Below are 19,239 nucleotides of genomic sequence, written 5' to 3'. Positions count from 1 at the left end.
TATAAGCAACTGGATACTCTGAGCACAGCCATTGCATTAGGCCTTTGAATCCAGAAGAGAACCTGAGACCATTTTCCTTGGTCTTGTTGCACCAAGAAGAAAGCCCCATGCGCTCTCAGACCCAGAGCACAGAAGATATCCCAGGAGTTATGACCTATTTCCCAAATAGTCACCCATTTATTCTTGGAATACTTCATAGTACACAAGAGTCTTGACATCCAGAGCTGGGTAATGAATCCCATGGCTCATACCTGGAAGACACTGATGAGAGCCTGGGGGAAGTTATCAAAGGTGCTACGCCGTATCTCCGTATCATCAAAATCAAACTTCCCTCCAAAGAGCTGCATCCCTAGAAGGGCAAAGATGACCATGAAGAGGAAGAGGAGAGTAAGGAGAGAGATAATGGAGCGCACTGAATTCAGCAACGATGCCACTAAGTTGTTCAGAGAGGTCCAATACCTAGAGAAAGAGAGAATGATATTCCTTCTGGGATATGGACCATCTATGCAGAGTAGCTGGGATACTTACATATGTTTGTGGCCTGTTTTCAAGGATAGCTTACTATGACAACACTATGAATTTGTGTTTAATTCACTCATAATAAGTATGAATTGTTCTAACCTATTATATCTACAGCTCCTACTAAACTACTATTTACTCCATTATTAGAACAGGGAGAAACTAGTAGGGATGTACACTAAACATTTCGGTGCCTCTGATTCAAGGGACCAAAATGCTTTCTGCTGCCCCAGCTGAATTGTTTCGGTGGGGGATGAGTGGGCTCTTTAAAAGGTGGAAGGCAGGTTTCACCTGCCCCTCCATCACTCCTCCACCACCCACCCTGTTTAACTGTGCTGTCTGTTCTGAAAAGCCACACTGTGCGGCAGCTTCCTACTTGAGAACAGGAAGTTCCTTGTTCTCGCGGATGGCGTTGGCACGTAAATGGCATCTGTGCATGCATAGACGACATTTACGTGCACCTGTGAGGCTGCTTCCTGCTGGGCATGCCATACAAACAGCCAGTGGCATTGCTGGCACAACCTGTGAGAAAGAAGAGGTTAGTACCTTAGCTTGGGAGGTTGGAGTGGGCCCAGCAAGAAGTTGGGACAGCATCAGAACCAGCAGTGGAGGCTGGAGACATGCTGTGAAGCCTAGCAGCCAGCTGGGGGTATATTCTGCCACCCCCAAAAATGCCACCAAAGGCACAGGCTGAGCAATTGCCTAAGTTTGCCTCCTCTGCTCCTCCTAGACTGCAGAAAATGGTACTATGTGAAGAGCCGACACACAAGCTGGAAGCAAGAGTTTTCTCAGTTGGCCGCCCTCCACACACTCCTGCAGGCTTGGGTCTTCTTTCCCTGAAAGACCTTACAGGCTCATCAGGCAGCTGGAAGGGTGAGTTGAACATGTGTAATTTCCTCAGCACCACCTGCCAGCCAGCTCTTGAATAAACCACCGATTTGCCCATTTGCCAGAAAAGTACTAATCAAAAGGGCTGGATTATTCACAGAAAGCAAGAGCTGGCTGGCAGGTGGTGCTGCAAAAATCACACAAGGTTCCTGCCAGTCGTCTGACCGGCTCATGAGATTCCACAGGGAAAGAAGCCACAAGCCTGTGGGAGGGAGTAAAGGCTGAGTGAGCTCTCATTCCCAATATGCAAGTATCAGGGTCTTCCCTTCACACTGTTTTTTGCAGTCTGGAAGGACTCTCCCCTCAAAACTCTTTGCCACATTTGCATGTAACCAGTGTTCCCTGTAACAGGGATTCCCAGATGTTGGTGACTACAACTCCTATGATCCCCAGCTAAAGGCCATTGCAGCTGAGGATGCTGGTAGTTGTAGTCTACAACATTTGGGAATTCCTGTTACAAGGAACAAATGATGTAACCCATGGTCCCGCCAGCCCAGTTAACCCACAGATCTGCCTCCTCCCACTTTGGCACGGTTACCTCTCCACATTTGGACATAACTGGCAGGACCCCAACTGCAGTCAGGGAGACTGCAGAGAGAAGGGGAAACTGGTTGCATGGGCTTCCTTCTGGAATGGACAGCCCCAGCAGTCAATCACAGCCTCCTGCAACTTGGGTTGGAGCTCTGTGAATTTCCTCAGTGAATTTCCTCCTGCAGCTCGGGTTGGAGCTCAGTGGGACTGCAGTTCAGCATTCAGACGTAACGCTGACACCTTCAAACCTCAGGTAGGAATGGCAAAACCCACTACAAACCGAAGGTTCAAACTGGATTTTTTGGGAGGAAAACCTCAGGTCACTTTTGTGCCTGAACCTTGTTACATATATTGTTACACATATTGTGCCTGAACCTTGTTACACGTATTCAAATGTACAGTACTAGAAATTCAAGATCAGGCCCCTTCAACTCCCCTTCCTCCTTTGAGGAAGAGCGGGATATAAGTGTAAAAAACAAACAAACAAACAAACTCCCATTTCCCATTATGTGCAAATAGGGTTCTTGTCTCTCTAGCTGCTTCTTTTGTTCTAACTTTACACTCACAGGTCAGCCACTCCCATCAAGTGAGGGGAGAGTGAGGATGCAACACTTTATGAGCTCTGATGGCTTCCTCATATTCAGAACACTCATGATCTGTCAGTTATGCACTCCCCATTCATGGACATCTCTTGGCTTCCTGGGCTTTTATCAGTAATCTACTTAAGAAAAAGCTGACCAGCCTTTGTAACTCAAATTGCAGCATGCTCAGCTGCAGGGTGGTCACTGTGCTGTGCAGCTGCTTGCATACAAATCTATTATTACTTTATTATTATTTTTTTTACATTTATATCCCGCTCTTCGTCCAAGGAGCCCAGAGCGGTGTACTACATACTTGAGTTTCTCTTTCACAACAACCCTGTGAAGTAGGTTAGGCTGAGAGAGAAGTGACTGGCCCAGAGTCACCCAGCTAGTTTCATGGCTGAATGGGGATTTGAACTCGGGTCTCCCCAGTCCTAGTCCAGCACTCTAGCTTGGTACCTAATGCAGTCTCATCAATGGCTAGTTCAGAGAGCTTGGGGTGATAAAAGCCATATTCAAATATTAGCCCATCTCCCAAGGAGTGGCTGAGCTGCTTTTGACAAATCGCTGCTCTCAGCTCTAGAAGGATGACAGATTGTATCCGTGCTTTCAGACATGGCATCTGAATTCTTCATGTTTTTACATTTGTCTTAGCTTGATAGACTGGAAGCAGGTAGCCACACAACACTGTGGCCACCAAAGGAATATAGTGGGCACCCTAATGGATCAGAGGCAGAGCTGGACCAAAGGTCCATCTAGTCTAGTATCAAGTTTCCAAAAAATGGCTAGCTGAATGTCTCTGTGATGCTTACAAGCAAAGCATGAAGGCAACCTGTCTCCAGTGCACAGAGGCTTACTGTCACATGCTTCAAGTGCACCGTAAATGATAAATGGTGCATGCTTGTGTGTCCTGAACTCAGAGCAAAGTATGAATGAGTGTGAATAGTACTGAGAAACAGATAGAAAGGAACTTCAGAAATGGAACTATTGCAGCATATTTTTAACATTACCCTGTTCCCCCCGAGAGGGATACTCACTTGGTTATCTTGAAGATCCTCAGTAGGCGAATGCACCGCAAAACAGAGATGCCCAGTGGTGACATGGAAGTAATTTCCACCAGGACAATCTCCAGGATGCCAGTGCACACCACAAGGCAATCGAAGCGGTTGAATAGGGACATGAAGTACTGACGCAGGCCCAGGGCATACATTTTCAGAATCATCTCAATTGCAAAGAGGGCCAGCAGCACCCGGTTGGCAATATCTGCAAGCAGGGAAAGCTTTGTCATGAGAGGCTGCCCAAGAGCCAGATTCCTCTTTAGGAAGGAGAAGGAGCAGGACAGGGCCAGCATTACTTGCTGCATCCTCCCCTTGCCTCTGCTGGGATAGCAGCACATTCACCTAGGAACACAGTGTGGGGGCTGGTGTTTGAATACCTTTGAACTAACAGTAACAGCAGCTGTGCTTTGCAGAAAAACACATTTTGGAGCATCCTATCATGCATAGACACAATGATCTGTCCAAGTAATTTCCTTGTTCTGATATGCACATGTAAATGTCCAGCTAATGGTTTGAAATGCTTGAACAACTAAAGTCAAAATATGTAACTTCCACATTTTACTAGATAAGACAGTGTGATGCACTTTGTTGATGGTCACTGAGTTGCATCAGGTTTGGAACCTGTATGAGCTCTCTGGCCCATTTCAGCTGAACTGCTTTTGTACTAATAAAGCAACTTGACTTGGATTACCAAACTCATCATGAAGGTGAAGTTCCTTCCACAATAGGAAGCTTCTGCCTTATACTGAGCCAGACCATTGGCCCACCTAGCTCAATAATGTCCATACTGACTGGCAGCATGTCTTCACAGTTTCAGACAGGAGTCTTTCCCAGTCCTACGTGGAGATGCCAGGGACTGAGTTGAGCCTGGAACCGCCTGCATGCAAAGCAGATGATCTTCCACTGAGTCACAGTCCCCTCACACTTCCAGGCCCAAGAAGAGTAACTAAGAATGCATGCGAGGGCCAAACTTCCCATTACACTCAGCAGCTGCATATTTCTTTCCCCATACTTTTTAAACTGAAGAGTTAACTGCTTCTCAGCTGAAAAAATGAAAGGTAAAAAACACAGGTCTGCATTTAGCATAGTACAGCTCCAACATAAGAGACTGGATCTATGTGATGAAAGGATAATCATATATCGCAAAAGTCAAAGGAAAAGTGAGTGTGCATTCAAATACATGAATGAGGAAAGAAATACTTTACTAAGAGATGGTGAGGAGATAAATCAGACTTGGGTAGGGGATGAAGTTGGGATGGGGTGAGGTTCAGGCACTGAGAATTCAAGAGAAATCACGAAGTGATCAAGTAGGGAAGTTGAGGACTGACATCATCATCACAGTCTCCCAACTCATTAATTAAAACCTGGAAAGTTCCCAGAAATTGACTAGCTTACCTTGGGCGCTAGTCAGCCAGGCAGGCTGGTAGTGATGCTCAGAGGCTATTGCGAGGGTGTTCAAAGCAATAATCAGGATCACAAACCAATAGAAAAACTTGGACTTAACCACTTCACGACATTTCCTGCGGAAAAGACGGTTCCACCGCCGCCAATGTCGGCTAGAGGGAAAGGGAGCAAAGAGAATCAAAACCAGAATGGTGGCAGATCAACCCCCTACACCAGCCTCGAGGACAGAGCCCCCACAAAAGCTTTAGAATCCTTGCACTTCTGTGGGTTCACCTTCTCTCACACCTGTGAATCAGAATCTCAGAGCACATTTGAGAGCAACTCTGGCACCAGAATAGTTACAATGACACTGCAGCAGGCCTTGAAAATGTAAGGCCCCTAGGCTGATTGGAGAATCCCCTGGGGGAATTCCCAAAACTCATTGACTGACATCCAGACGAAGGAATTCTCAGTGAGATATGAGAAGTGATGGTGCTACTGCTGAGTTCCCAACTAATACAGCACTGATGCTTGCACAGGGGTGATGGCGGGGAATTCTGACAACCTACCCTTAACCCAGAAGTGCTTTGTGCGCCACATAAAAATATGTCCTTGGGGGCTGCACAACTCTCAGGGATACATTTTTATGTAGCACAGAGTGCTTCTGGAGGAAGGGGAAGTCATCAAAATTCAGCCTTCCCCTTTTGCATGATTGCCACCACTGAGTTAGTCAAAACTATCAGTATTGTTTCTGCTGCTTCCTTAGTCTAGATGTCAGCCAGTTTGTGGCTTTCCCCCCACCTCTTTGTGGAGGCATATGTCCACATTGCTCCTGTCTGTGGATTTAGAGGTGTGTGGTGGTGGAGTAGATGCCAGCTTGCTGAGTTTGTTACAGCTAATTGGCCAAGCTGCTTAGCCCAAACATGCCTGGGATTCAATCAGTAGATGAACTCTTTGGAGAACAAAAGCCTTATGTCCCATTGCCACTGTACGCAGCAAGGAGGGGTAGAGATGGCCATGGGGAAAAATGGGGAACTAAGAGATGGGGGTGCAGAGAGACCTGTGATGATGCATGGAAAAGGGGGTATCCTATGGGGCGTGTCCAGAAAAAGAGGGTACTAAGGGACGCAGAGGGACCTGTGAATGGGAAATGGGAGTGCTGAGATAGCTGTGGTGTTGCAGAAAGAAAAAGGAGGCAACAGAGAGAAATAGGAGTGAGAGAGGGAGGGAGAGCAGGGGGGAGGGGGGAGAGAGAGAGAGAGAGAGAGAGAGAGAATGAATGAGGTAGATTAAGAAGAGTTTTAACAAAGAAAGGGGGAGGGGGGTGCAGAGAGAGCTGTGGTGGTGTAGGAAGAGAAAAGAGTGCATGCTATGAGGTCCAGAAAGCAAGTGAGAGTTCAAAAACATGGCTCAAGTCTTTTCATAAAAATTGAAAAATGTGTCTCCCACACTGTTTGCCTCTTGAATGAGTAAAAATGTAAAATGAGCCATCAGAGTGGTTTGAGTAGTGCACTTCTGCAGTAGAGCATGTGAGTATATCTGGATTTGTGTGCATTCTGCTTACAAGAAGAGAATCCATTTATTCATTCCCTCAATTTCATACAGGCTCTCTGTCTCTGAGCCACCTTCATCCAATGGCATCATCCCTGTGTAAAATAGACAAAATGAAAAACCTGTTGGATTAGGTTGCTGAGATTTGTTCTAACAGGGTTCATTTAAAAAAAAACTAAATATGTTTTCCAAAGCTCCTGCATAGCTGTTCAACTCCATCTAAACCCAGGCAATTCTCCTTCCTTCCCACCCTCTTCTTCTTACTTCCTGTTCTCTCAGACTACAAAATAGTAAATAATAAAATGCACAATGTGAAGAGCTTGTGCCCAAGATCTATACAAGAGCTTACTCATATCTTACAGAGAACCCAGTTACTGTAAGGGCAGGCCAGCAGCAGGAAATTGCCACATATGGAAATGGAGAAGAAGGAGAAGCAATTGGCCTAGTTCACACAATCATTTCAATTTACTAGGTTTAATGTGGGTTACCAACATTCGCATGATTGTGTGAACCCACACCAAGGTGATTTATGTCCCAAGATAAATCTGCGATTCACACCTTGATGTGAGTTCATACAATCACACTAATGTTGGTAACCCACATTAAATCTTGAATGATTTGAATGATTGTGTGAACTAGGCCATTGTATTTCCCATTTTCTAGCATAACCCATGTAAGATATAAAGCCCTGAAAAAATTAATCATCTTCAGTAAGCAAACATTGATAGCCTTTCTGCAAGTGAGAAGATACAGTCATAGGAAAAGGAAGATTATACACCAGGTTACAAGCAGAACCAACAAATTCAGGCTTGTCTGCCAAAATAAAAAAGGCCCATTCCTGGAAATTTCCTCTCCTTGGACCTATGGCATATTTCCCCCCTGGCAGCCTCTTTTCTTTAATTGTCTGATCCATTAGTCAGGCAGCACTAGTTGACGAGCTTAGTACCTTCACCATGTGCCCGATCATATTCCATGACTTCCGCATGGGTGATCCAGTCCATGTAGCCTTTCATGTCCTCCTCTAATTGTTGCTTTTCCCTCAGTTTTTGGAAGGTACCCCGTGATTTGGCTTTCTCACGCTCTTTGGTAAACTCACTGGAACAAACCCAGATGAGAATTAGTATAACTTAGTGGCTATCGCTGGCAGGGGCGTAGCTAGGGGAGAGGGGGTCCTTGTTCACCCCTCTCCCCGGAGGCCCCTCAGGGGTGTAGCTAGGGGAGAGGGGACCCATGTTCACCCCTCTCCCCGGAGGCCCCTTGGAGTGAGGGAGATAATGAAGAAAATGGGGAGAGGTGGATCTGGAGGGCCCTGAGGAGCTGGAGGGCCTGGGTTCTTTGAACTCATCTGCTCAATTATAGCTACGCCCCTGATCCCTGGTGTGCTTGACCCTTGCCCTTCATGGTTGTTGAGGGCCGCCAGGAATGGGCTGGGTTTCTGGGTTGCAGGAATGGTGAATGCTTCCCTGAAACAAGGGGAGGTGTGCCTCCTGCTGAGGCAAGTTAGGCCCCTCCTGAAAATGTTTTCCCTGGATTCAATCATCCTGAATAACTATGGGGCAATGTCTAACATGCCATTTCTGAGCAAGGTGTTGGGGCGTGTGGTGGCTGCCTGTCATCCAGACAGTTCTGGAAGAAGCAAATTACTTAGATCCTTTCCAGTCCCACTTCCAGCTTAGGTAAAGGATGGAAATTGCCTTGATTGTCCTGGTGGATGACCAAGACTGGGAGATTAACAGGGGGAGTGTGACCCTCTTAATTCTCCTGGACCTTGGACTTCTCAGAGGCTTTTGATACCATCAGTCATGGTATTCTTCTCTCTGGGTTGGAGCTCAGGGGCACAATTTTATGGTGCTTCTGGTCCTACCTGGAAAGTCACACCCAGAAGGTGGTGCTGCAGATGCCTGCTCTACCCCTTAACCATTGGCCTATGAGGTGCCACAGGGTTTTATTCTGTCAACATATACATAAAACCACCAGTAAAGGTTGTCTGCAGGTATCGATTGCAATATCATCCATATGTGGATGACACACAGCTCTACCTATCATTTAAATAATCTGTTCCTAGGGGGGCAGCTGATGTTCTGAACTAGTATCTGGAAGTTGTTAGATGGGGGCAAATAAATGAATCTTTATCCAGGTAAGACAGAAATGCTCTGGGTCACTCAAGCTGGCAATTGAGTAGTGAGGTAAATCTAGCCTTGGGATCACAAACCCATGGAAAGACTAGGTTTATAGCTTGGAGATCCTCCTGGACTTGATGCTGTTCCTGGAGGTCTAGGTAGCAACGATGTTCAAGAGTGCCCCTTTTCCATTTCAGCTGGTATGCCAGCTACAAATCTACCTGGAAACCCCAGATCTGACCTCAGATACCCATATGGGGTACCCATGTACTCATGGTTACATTCAGTTTGGTTTACTGCAATGTGCTCTACATGGGGCCATCTTTGAAGACAATTTGGAATATCCAGTTAATTCAGAATGCTGCTGCAAGGATGCTTGTGGGTGCTAAAAACTACACAAATATTACACCTATCCTGCAGCAACTTCAGTAGCTGCCAGTTTGCTTCAGGGCCAGATTCAAAGTGATGATTTTGGGCTTCAAAGTCCTACACAGCTTGGGACCAAAAAATTCTGTTGGATCTCTTTTGCCCATATGAATCCTCCTGGGCCCTCCATTCTTCCTCGTAGGCCCAGCTCTTGGGGCTGACAAAAAACCACTGACAAAAATCTGGTTTGCAAGTCCTGGGGATGGGGCCTTTTGAGCAATGGCCTCTTGTCTTTGGAATGTCTCCCAGAGCAGCTTCATCAGTCTCCCTCCCTGATGATCTTTTAAGAAAATCTTGAAAACATCCTCTTTCAAAAAGTGTTTTAAATCTTCTTTTAATTGGTTTTTCAATTTAAACTATTTTTGCCTCTGTCACATTGCTTTTAATGCTTTCTGTTGCTTTTATTTTTTCGTTGCTGTTATGTTATATTTGCACTGATTTTTGTTGTGACTGTTGCTTTTATTGTAAGCTGCCTTGAACAGTGTGTGCTGGAGGGGCAGGGAAGAAATTTTTAGAGAAACCAACAAATACATAAATAAAATAAGACATGCATTGACTGTGAGTAAAATCAACAGAGACTTTTAAAAAAACCAAAACCCTGTGAGTAGATATATTCGGCCCTAAGTTTATTCTGGAAGTGTTGGAGACCCCCTTACCCCAACATTAGACCCAGAGGTACCAACCCAGAATTATATGGAATTCAGGCCTGTGTCTGATTCCATTTTATTAAGAGATCAATTAATGCCTGAACTCAAGGTGAACTGACACCCAGGTCTCATGACTGCCTCGGCTAACTGCTCTGTGAAGGAAGAGGCAATCCAGCATTGTATTGTGAAATGGGTACTCAAAGAAACACAAAGGCCAGCCCTGAGTGATACAAATGCTAATATCTAACCCACTATCAGATAATGTCTGGAAGAAGTGAGAAGCTGAGCTCTCACTTCCTCCTGCAAGGTCTATGTTAATCCTTGTCAATGATTGCTCTGCTATGCCCAAAGGGAATACTCAATTGCTGTCTATAGAAATTCCACTCTAGGTAAATGCACACAAAGAAAACACCTATAGATTTTAATTCTTATTTTATTAACACCCGTTAACACCTTCTGGGACCAAGCACCAGAAATCTGGGGACAAAGGAAGATGCCCATTTGTAGCTCAGAGATGCAGATTTGCTTTGGGCAAAACAGAATGTCCCCTCCCCTAAATAGCAGCTAACAGAAGATGGGATTCACATCTCCCTGGACTGAGCTAATATCCTGAATAATTAAAAGATAATATCCAGAAGGTAACAGCAAATTGCCACCTTTTGGGGGACCCAGGAAGGATGAGGACATTTTGAATGGCCTCTATGGAGATCAAAGGGAGAAGCAACTACAAAAATGAAGCAAGCCAAACAGAGAGCTGGCAATCTTTGCCTAACAAGCATACTTGCTCAAGATCCATCTCAGAGTTTGCTGCTAAAGCTGTGGGGCAACAAGCAGGAACGCTGTCCATGGACAGGAACTGTCTGTGACTTCTGCTGCGCAGTGAGAAGTCAAGACTTCTCCAGCCATGGTGCTCTCACTCTCTGCCTCACTCTGAGCAAACTGCCTGCTTGACCAGCCTGCTTGACCACCAGAAGCTTGACCATCGCTCCCAAGCTGCTGTTCCCAGCTATAGCATCTCTCCATCAGCTGAATTCTCACTGCTCTCAAAGCCTTTGACCCTGGTAATATGCTGTTTCCACAAGCCTTGGATCCCTCTTCCTTCCTCCCTACTAATTACTGCCACCCCCTTCCTAAGTCTTCCCTTCCTTCTTCCTTCTTTCTCTGCTTCTCTCTAAATGTTTTATTAGGATTTGTTAGATTGTTAGATAGCTGTAATTACTGATTGCACACACATATGTTAGTTAGGCACATTACACTACACTTTGAATTGGAAACATGTTTTTAATGTGGATTATTTTATCCCAATGAGCAACTTTCTATAATAAAGCCCATTGAACTTTCTGAGTCTCTCTCTCTCTCTCTCTCTCTCTCTCTCTGCGCACCATCTCCAAGAACCAATTCAGCTTGTGTATGATGTGACTTTGCCTTTTTCACTCTGAGCATATACAGAGTGTGAAACCAGGTGTAGTTCACAACAGAAGGGAAAAATGTTTGGGCCTGGAGCTCATATGAAGCGAGAGACCTTCATGCCCTGAGCATTCTGCTGAATCAGTAGCAAGGAGGAGAAACAGGAACATCAGAATATGAATATGAGCAGAGGAGAGGAATTTTTCACCATCATAAGGGAACTCCCAAGAAGATCCCTCCCTAAAGTGCTTAATCATCCCAAAGACTGCAATCCTATGCACACTTACCTGGGAGTAAGTCTCACTGAACCCAATGTGACTTACGTCTGGGTAAACTTGCATAGGCTTTGGGGGCATGACAGGTTGAGGAAAGAACCCACTGTCAATGATACCAAAAGAGGAGGTAGACACACCACATACTCAGCATTCCTTACCCACTGAGCACACCCAGGATCAAGTTAAGGATAAAAAATGACCCAAGTAAGATGAGACTGATAAAGTAAATCCAGGGCCACTCATTCCCAATGGCATCGTTTACCTGCAGCAAACAGAAAGGTGATAAGGATTTACAAGGTGGTTAGTGTACATGGCACTTTGAAAAATCTCTACTTTGGGGGGAAAGAGTTGACTCTGGGGCTAGGAAGACAACTTATCCATCTGGTCTTCTTATACCCTACATTCATATACCAGGAGTAATTTTAACACTTCAGGTGATGTCAGCCAGCCCTCATTTGACTTTAAAACAGTAGTACATATGCTGGTGACCTCCAGGCTTGACTACAGTAATGCACTCTGCATGGGGCTGCCATTGTACATAGTTCAGAAACTACAACTGGTACAGAATGCGGCAGCCAGGTTGGTTTCTGGGACAACCCGAAGGGACCATATAACACTGATTCTGAAAGAATTGCACTGGCTGCCAATATGTTTCCAAACAAAATACAAAGTGCTGGTCATTACCTAAGCCCTGGATGGCTTAGGTCCAGGGTACTTAAGAGACCACCTTCTTTGTTATGAACACTGTTGACTATTAAGATCATCTGGGGAGGTCCGGTTATGGTTGCCGTGGCGACTCAGGGCTAGGCTACCTCTGTGGCTGCCCCAGGGCTGTGGAATGCACTCCGTGTCAAAATAAGAGCTTCTCCATCTCCGACTGATTTTAAAAAGACCCTTAAGACACACCTGTTTTAAGACAACCACTGGGTTGTGTGCTGCTGGGGTGGGTGTGGGGTGCTGGACCAAGTACTGGCCTGTGGCAGATGGTGCAGGGAGGGGGGCACCTGCTGGCAGCCCCTGCCACAAAATTAGTGAAAACTGCTGCCCTTGGTGGTGACGGATATAGGTTCATAGGAATCTGCCATATACCGAGTCAGACCATTGGTCCATCTTGCTCAGTATTGTCTACACAGACTGGCAGCGGCTTCTCCAAGGTCGCAGGCAGGAGTCTCTCTCAGCCCTATCTTGGAGAAGCCAGGGAGGGAACTTGAAACCTTCACATTCTTGCATTTACCACATAACCAATGAACTACATGGAATATTCTCCCCACTTTACCCAATAGAGGACTGCAGTCCACCCTTCCATGGAGATACACTGGTAGACAGTCAGCATGGCAAACCCAAAGTTATCAAAGTGGGTGATGCCATTATTAGGTCCTGGCCACCAGCCCCTGCACTCAGAGCCATTGATAGTGCAATGGCGTCCGTGGCCTGTGCTTGTACATGGAGATGGCTTTTCATTTTCCACTGTAGCAATGATGTCTGTGGAAGGAAAGAAAATATTCAGATGTGAGGACCTCCAAAACATGGTGAATGGAATACATGCTGTCAGGGCTATCTCTAGCTTGTGTGGGGCCCAGGACAAAAAGTCCTGTCCTCCCACCCATGATTCAATATTGTTCTGGCCCTGCTGGAACTTGAAGTGTCTCTGTTGTGTGGGCTCCTCATAAGCATAGGGCCTGGGATACTGGGCCCCCAGCCTGCCCTTCAGACTGCTCTGAGTGCTGTTATATGTCTACTTTATCATACACTCCAGTCTCCTGTTCTAACTGGAGCAGAGCTTCAGAGAGTAGAGAAGACTTCACACCTGTATAATCCAGCCATTGCTTATGCAAGAATACGATAGGGATGTGCGAACAGGTTCAATGTTAAAGAAATTCGACATCAAACCTGTTCAGTTCAAAGATTCAGGGTCGAACCGAACCATCCCCTGTTTGGTACGATCCTGGACTGAACACTCCCCAACTGTTTGGGGGCTCGTGGCCTTTAAAAAAATACCTTATCCCCCTTGGGGGCATTCCTGGAGGCAGGGGGGGGGTCCGTGGAAGTTCCCCCTCCCCCACCAGCTCTCCTTATGGCTGACTCTCCTTATGGCCCCCTCTGGCCAGTTCGGCCGGTTTTCGGCCTTCTCCCCTCGGTGTGGTGGCCATTTTGGAGGTCACATGTCTGCACAATTAGCCTCTGTGTGGCCCGGCGGAGCAATTTTTTTTTTAAAAGTCCGCAAACCCACCCCCCATCCCCAGACTGAGCCGGATTGAACTGGCCCGGTTGGGTTTGAGTCCGGTTCAGACTCGAACCCAATCAGGCCAGCTGGTTCCATGCACATCCCAAGAATCCGAGAGACAAATGTTCATCAGCATGCCCCCACCACCACCAATCATCAGCATGCCCCCCACCAAGTAACATCCCAGGTATTTCCTGAACATTCATTCATGAGAGGATCAGCCACATTCCCTACCTGTTCCAACATAATAGCAGGTCTTGTGCATCTTGCCCTTGAAGAGTTCCTGCCCTACAATGGCATATATAATGAGCATGAAGACAACAAGCACAGCGATGTGGAACAGTGGCAACACAGCCTGGATGATAGAGTTCAGTACCACTTGCAGGCCTGTGATAGGAAGAAAGGAAGCAAGTTGGTTGTTCAAATAATCTTTCTCATTTCCACTATATTTCCACCACCATCAAACACAGCCTCCCATTACAGGCCATCATACACTGTGCTGTGCTGCAGCTGCCTGTGGCAGCAATGACACCTCCTCCTCACCATCTTCCCCCTCAGCTATGGGGCAGGTGGCACTTGCTCCTTACTGCAGGGCTGATGTTCTTCGTTCATTCACTTGCTCACCCAAATGTAGTGGGGGGGAGCAACAGCACTGCAGGCAATGCCAGCTCCCACCACCACCACCACCACCACTCAAGGTGAAGCCAGGGCTAGTCTGGGTCAGGACATAAGGTGGGAGGGAACGGAAAGGGAGAGCTGAGAGGAGCCCATTTGATAACAGCAGTGGCAGACAGGCAAGGGGATGCCTGGGGTGGGGCAGGGAGCAGGATGTCTGCATTTGTCACAGGTGCAGAATCTGCCTTGATCCTTTAGTTCTTATCTGAATGCAGTAACATCTGTTTGTGTATATAACTGATCAGTGATCATAATAAAGCTATTTGTTCATTCATTCATTCATTCATTCATTCATTCAGGATCTGCCTTGAGACCATTGCCTCTTCTTGCCTCATGGGCAAGCTGCTCCTGGCTGCAAAGATCAGCAACCACTGCCTGCACTCTCCCTCTGGGCGGCATTGGGGACTGAGTCCTACAGACCTGATCACAATCATCATTGCTGCTCAGAGGGAGAGGACAGCCGAGCCAAAAGAAGTGGCTGCTCCTTGTTGCTGTCACTGCTTGCTCACTCATCCATCCTAGCAGGTGAACACACATTGGAGGCAGCTCAAGTGGCTGTTGGGCCCAAAGCCCCAATCCCCACCACTACCCAGAGGGAGAAGATAAGCACATGTGTGAAGGAAGTGGTGGCTACCCCTTGCAGTGGCCCCCTTCAACATTTGCTTGACTACTCCCAGAGAGAACAAGAGGTGGAAGATCTTCAAGGAGCAACTTCTGCTATCCACCCACTTCTCTGGGCAAGAAATGGGGACTGGATCCCACAAGCCAACTGCTATGCCAAAGGAAAGGCCAGTGAGCAAGTGGAGGCAGCAGTGGTTGTTGCTGCCATCGCTTGCTTGCTCTTTTGGCTCCAGGAGGTTTCTCAGATTGGCGGTGAGGGGGAGGCACTTTACTGCAACACGTTCCAAAGAGTTAGGAATATGGCCAACGAGTTAGGATGAGTCAGATAAGATGCTTCGAAACACCTAGAAGCCATACTGAGCAGAAATCGGAGTTCTAGTATGATAGTTCTATCTTGTGTGAGTACCAAACTAAAAGTTGAGGGAATTTTATAATGCAACCAAGCTGCATAATAATGTTTTATTGAGGGTACAGCCGATCCTTCTCCATCCAAAGATTTATAGTGTTTTAGCTGCAGCTCTTGACTAATGATGAATATTTCTGTTTATATCTGTGAAAAATAAAGTAAAATGTATAAAAGAAGAAGAAGAAGCTGATCTGCCTGGCTGTCAAACTTGCAAGCGAGGCGCAAGAGAAGGTGAAGAAGAAATAAACCTGTCCACCCTCTCTTACTGCCTCACTGCCCTATGAGTGAGGCAGCAAGAGAGGACAGATGTGTTTGCTTCCCCTTTGCCCTCTCTTGTGCCTTGCTGGCAAGTCTACAAGCCCAGCAGATTGGCTACTTGCTCTGTTGTATCCAGGAGATTGGGTGAATGGGTTCAAATAACTGGGCCGCCACCAATCAGGGGCCACAACTGTGACCCCAGACACGCCCCCCGCATCTGACGTCAGACATAGGGGGGTGTTATTTTGGTCCCAATCGGGGCCATGGGGCCCTGTTTGGAACCAAAATCGGCCTGCGCCGCATTGCCATGCAGCCCCATTTAGAAGAGAGATTGGCCTGCGCTGCATTGGCAGCACAGCCGGAACAGCACTCCCTGCCTTTAAGGGGCTACATGGCCCCGTTTGGGAGGGAGACCACACCCCCGCAGCTGATGTCAGATACAGGGGTGTGGCTATCCAGGCCTTCACATCTGACATCAGACATAGGGGGCGGGGCCAGGGGGCGGGGCGGCCACACACGGGCCATCGCCAGCCTCCCTATGCTCCTGGTTGTATCCTATCCAGTTATCTTTGGCAGTTTGTTTGTTTGTTTGGACATTTGTCCCAAGGGGGATGCTATAGAGAGTGTGCGGGGAGGAGTCAGAAAGGAAACGGGAAGGAAAGGAGAAGGAGAAAATCAAGCTGTTGCTTAATAAACCTTTAGTTAAATCCATATAAGACTTCCTTGTGTGTATGAGGGAAGCAGCTATAAAACACTCTCTCACACAGGAGAGAAAGCAGCTGTTCAGCTGGACGCACTGGCAAGGTGATGAGAGGGTGATGGGAAGCGAGGCTGAGATGAGAGGCAACAGGGAAGCCTCTCCTCTGCTCTCCAGCAAGAACAGCCTTTGCTCTCACTGCTGGGCAGGCACTCTGAGCCCGCTCGTCCGCAAGAGCAAATGTGCTGCTCTGCTCTTGTCCCCAAGTGGTGGGGAAGCTGCTTCAGCTTGTTGGCCAGAGCCTCCATTGCTCTTACAGGTGGGTGGGCGGGTGCTCTGGTGGCACAGCACCCACCACCCCTCAAGAGCATGCATGGCTCTTGCCAATGACAAGGGACCCACCTAAGGTGATGTTGTGGGGCCTCATTCTCAAACCAGTCCTACAATTTGTTCCTGAAAAAGCTGTGGGGATAGCTACCCAACTTATGCCAGACTACTTGATTAAGTAACTATTCCTTAGGAATTGTAGTTCTGGGAAGAGGCTAGGGATATCTAGCAGAGAAGACAGTAACCTCACCAAATAATTCCCAGGATTCTTGGGGGATAGGGGAGCAACAATTAAACAGATATAAAATTGCTATGGAGACATGCCCTGAGATACCCAAGACCTCTTAGGGCCCACTGAATGATCATTTTATCTGCTTTGCTGCTACATGTGGGAAGCCTTTGGAAAGAGATTTTTTTATATCAGTTGTCATTTCCCAGATTTCATCATAGAAGAAAGCTGGTTGTAGAGATTAGGGTGTATTGTGGGGCTTGGATGTTATCAAATATTCTTTGATGAGCACCATACAGAAGTCACCTTGGCAAGATCTACTTATTAAAACCACTTCGAATAGTCTGCCATCTCTCTCCCTCTCTCCCCCCCCCTCTCTCCCGTGCATAACAATACAATCCTTCCCTACCCCACATAAAATCCATATCCCCCCTTATTTCTCTGACCATATATGGATGAAAACGTTAATGGAAACTGTATCTCATCATCTCAGTTCTTCCCTTCTACATGCACCCATTCGTCAAATCCTAAAGAAGTTCCAGCACCTACTTGGTACTCCTGACACCAGGCGTAGAGGCCGCAGCACACGAAAGGCCCTCAGAGCTTTGACGTCAAAACCTCCCTGCCCACTGAGAAGCGCACCCTCAATTAAGCTGATTCTCTCCAAGATCACTGTTAAGACTCTGCAAAACAGTGGGCAAAGAAAGTGGTGTTGAAAAGGGACAGGAAAATGGTGGGAACAATGTAACAGACAAATAAAGGACTAAACAAAGGCACACAGATGAGTCACCATCCTACTGTAAGAGGAAATGAAGTTGAGCTTCTCTCAGGGTCGTTGGCTCTCAGAAGTTGGCTCTCTCAGGGATAGATGGCATGTTATGGCTGGAGGCAACTTTAAATCACTCCAAAGGGACTGAGCCATTTTTACCACATCTTGACCAAATAGAATGCTTTGTGGTGAAATGGAATTGTAAAAATAGTTTGATTTGCATGATGACCTGAGGCATGGCTCATCATATAACAACTGCTCCAATGTGGGATGACTTAATATGCTCTCCAAGATGGATTTGCTTCCCAGAAGCCCTAGGCCTGGTACTTGAGTGACATTGGGGAGGGCACAGTCGCACTGTGGTTCCAACATTATTGTGTGTAGGGGCTGCTGGAGGCCTCCATTCGCCTGAACCAGCCCATGGAGAATGAAGGAATCTTAGTGTGAACCAGGAATCACATGGCAAAACCTGGCAGCCATTTGTGGGACTGGTTACTGTGATCACAAGAATGGCTGTCTCCATACACTATCTGGTTCATATTAGCTTTTCTCCATGTTGTCATGCAGTCACTTTCATGAAGAAAATAAGGATGAATTCACTCTTCATGAAGCAGATCTGTATACTTTGGTGTATGCCGTAAACACAAAGTGTGAAGCAAAGACATAACTAGCCAAACATTCAGGAGTAAGTGGTGGGCACATGTTGAAAAGCTGCAACTTGTTGGGAAGTTGTCAATATATTCTAAGTGGTGATTTTATAAAGTTCTGATTTTTAAAAAGGCAGATTTCACCATTGTTAGCCATTTTAAAAGCAAAATTTCAAGAATTCACCAAAAATCATGGGATTGATCAATAGCTTTGAACAAAATTACACAGAGTCCTGCCAAAGTAGACTTCGTGTGTGCCAGATTTCACAACTGTATGCCCATTCATTCTGCAAATATTAAAAAGGGGACAAAAGGGGGCATGCTGTTACACATTTTCAAGAAGGCAAAGGACAGATTTGTCCACATGCAACAGGAATGATAGTCCAAGTTTTTTTAAAGTTCTGGTTTGAAACAAGCCAGATTTCATAATTTTTAGCCATTTTTACAAATTGTTCAAAAAAAACTAACCAAACATCAGAGGACTGACCAATTCTCTTAAAATTCACTGGGGGGGGGTGACCTCCTTCCCACATGTGTGGCAAGTTTCAAGGCTCTAGGACCAACCAGTGATTTTTAGTGACACCCCCCCCACACACACACACACCAATTTCCCCATTCACCTCTATGGGGGAAACCCCTATTTCATTTTGCTAATTCTGAAATTCTGAAGTATTTCTGAAATTACTTTTGATATTTTGGAATGAATTCTGACTCTACTGATCCAATTTTTTTTAAAAAATGGATTCAGATTTTACCCATTTTTGCTGATTTGGGGCAATTTCAGATAAAATCCAAATTTTCAAACCAAATTTTCACAGGCCTATGAACTGGCATCTTATTGAGCCTTTCCTAAGGATTTGTGTTAAGACTCTCCTCCAAAAAGGGGAGAGAAATAAAAAAAAGTTTGATATATCATTTATTTTAATAGATCAACTCGAACACTGAGCAAAAGAAAAAGAATCCTCACACAAGCAAATGAATGGTAAAAAATGAAAAAGAC

General features: G+C 46.2%; 1 protein-coding gene across 2 annotated transcripts in view; it reads right to left on the bottom strand.

The window, feature by feature from the left end:
* CACNA1S (calcium voltage-gated channel subunit alpha1 S) overlaps nt 1-19,239 on the bottom strand; it is an 86,210-nt gene that overhangs the window by 51,854 nt on the left and 15,117 nt on the right. For both annotated transcript variants that reach the window (XM_053246523.1, XM_053246525.1), the window contains exons 4-12: nt 17,373-17,506; nt 13,845-13,997; nt 12,663-12,868; nt 11,545-11,648; nt 7,458-7,606; nt 6,525-6,606; nt 4,973-5,133; nt 3,557-3,782; nt 252-459 (exon numbers count right to left, since the gene is read on the bottom strand). In XM_053246523.1, the coding sequence (XP_053102498.1) occupies nt 252-459; nt 3,557-3,782; nt 4,973-5,133; nt 6,525-6,606; nt 7,458-7,606; nt 11,545-11,648; nt 12,663-12,868; nt 13,845-13,997; nt 17,373-17,506 (1,423 nt within the window). The remainder of the gene's footprint in view (nt 1-251; nt 460-3,556; nt 3,783-4,972; nt 5,134-6,524; nt 6,607-7,457; nt 7,607-11,544; nt 11,649-12,662; nt 12,869-13,844; nt 13,998-17,372; nt 17,507-19,239) is intronic.

The sequence above is a fragment of the Hemicordylus capensis genome, chromosome 4 (genome assembly GCF_027244095.1).
Source record: "Hemicordylus capensis ecotype Gifberg chromosome 4, rHemCap1.1.pri, whole genome shotgun sequence".
NCBI classification, from domain to species: Eukaryota; Metazoa; Chordata; class Lepidosauria; order Squamata; family Cordylidae; genus Hemicordylus; species Hemicordylus capensis.
This window is presented reverse-complemented; position numbering and strand designations above follow the sequence as displayed.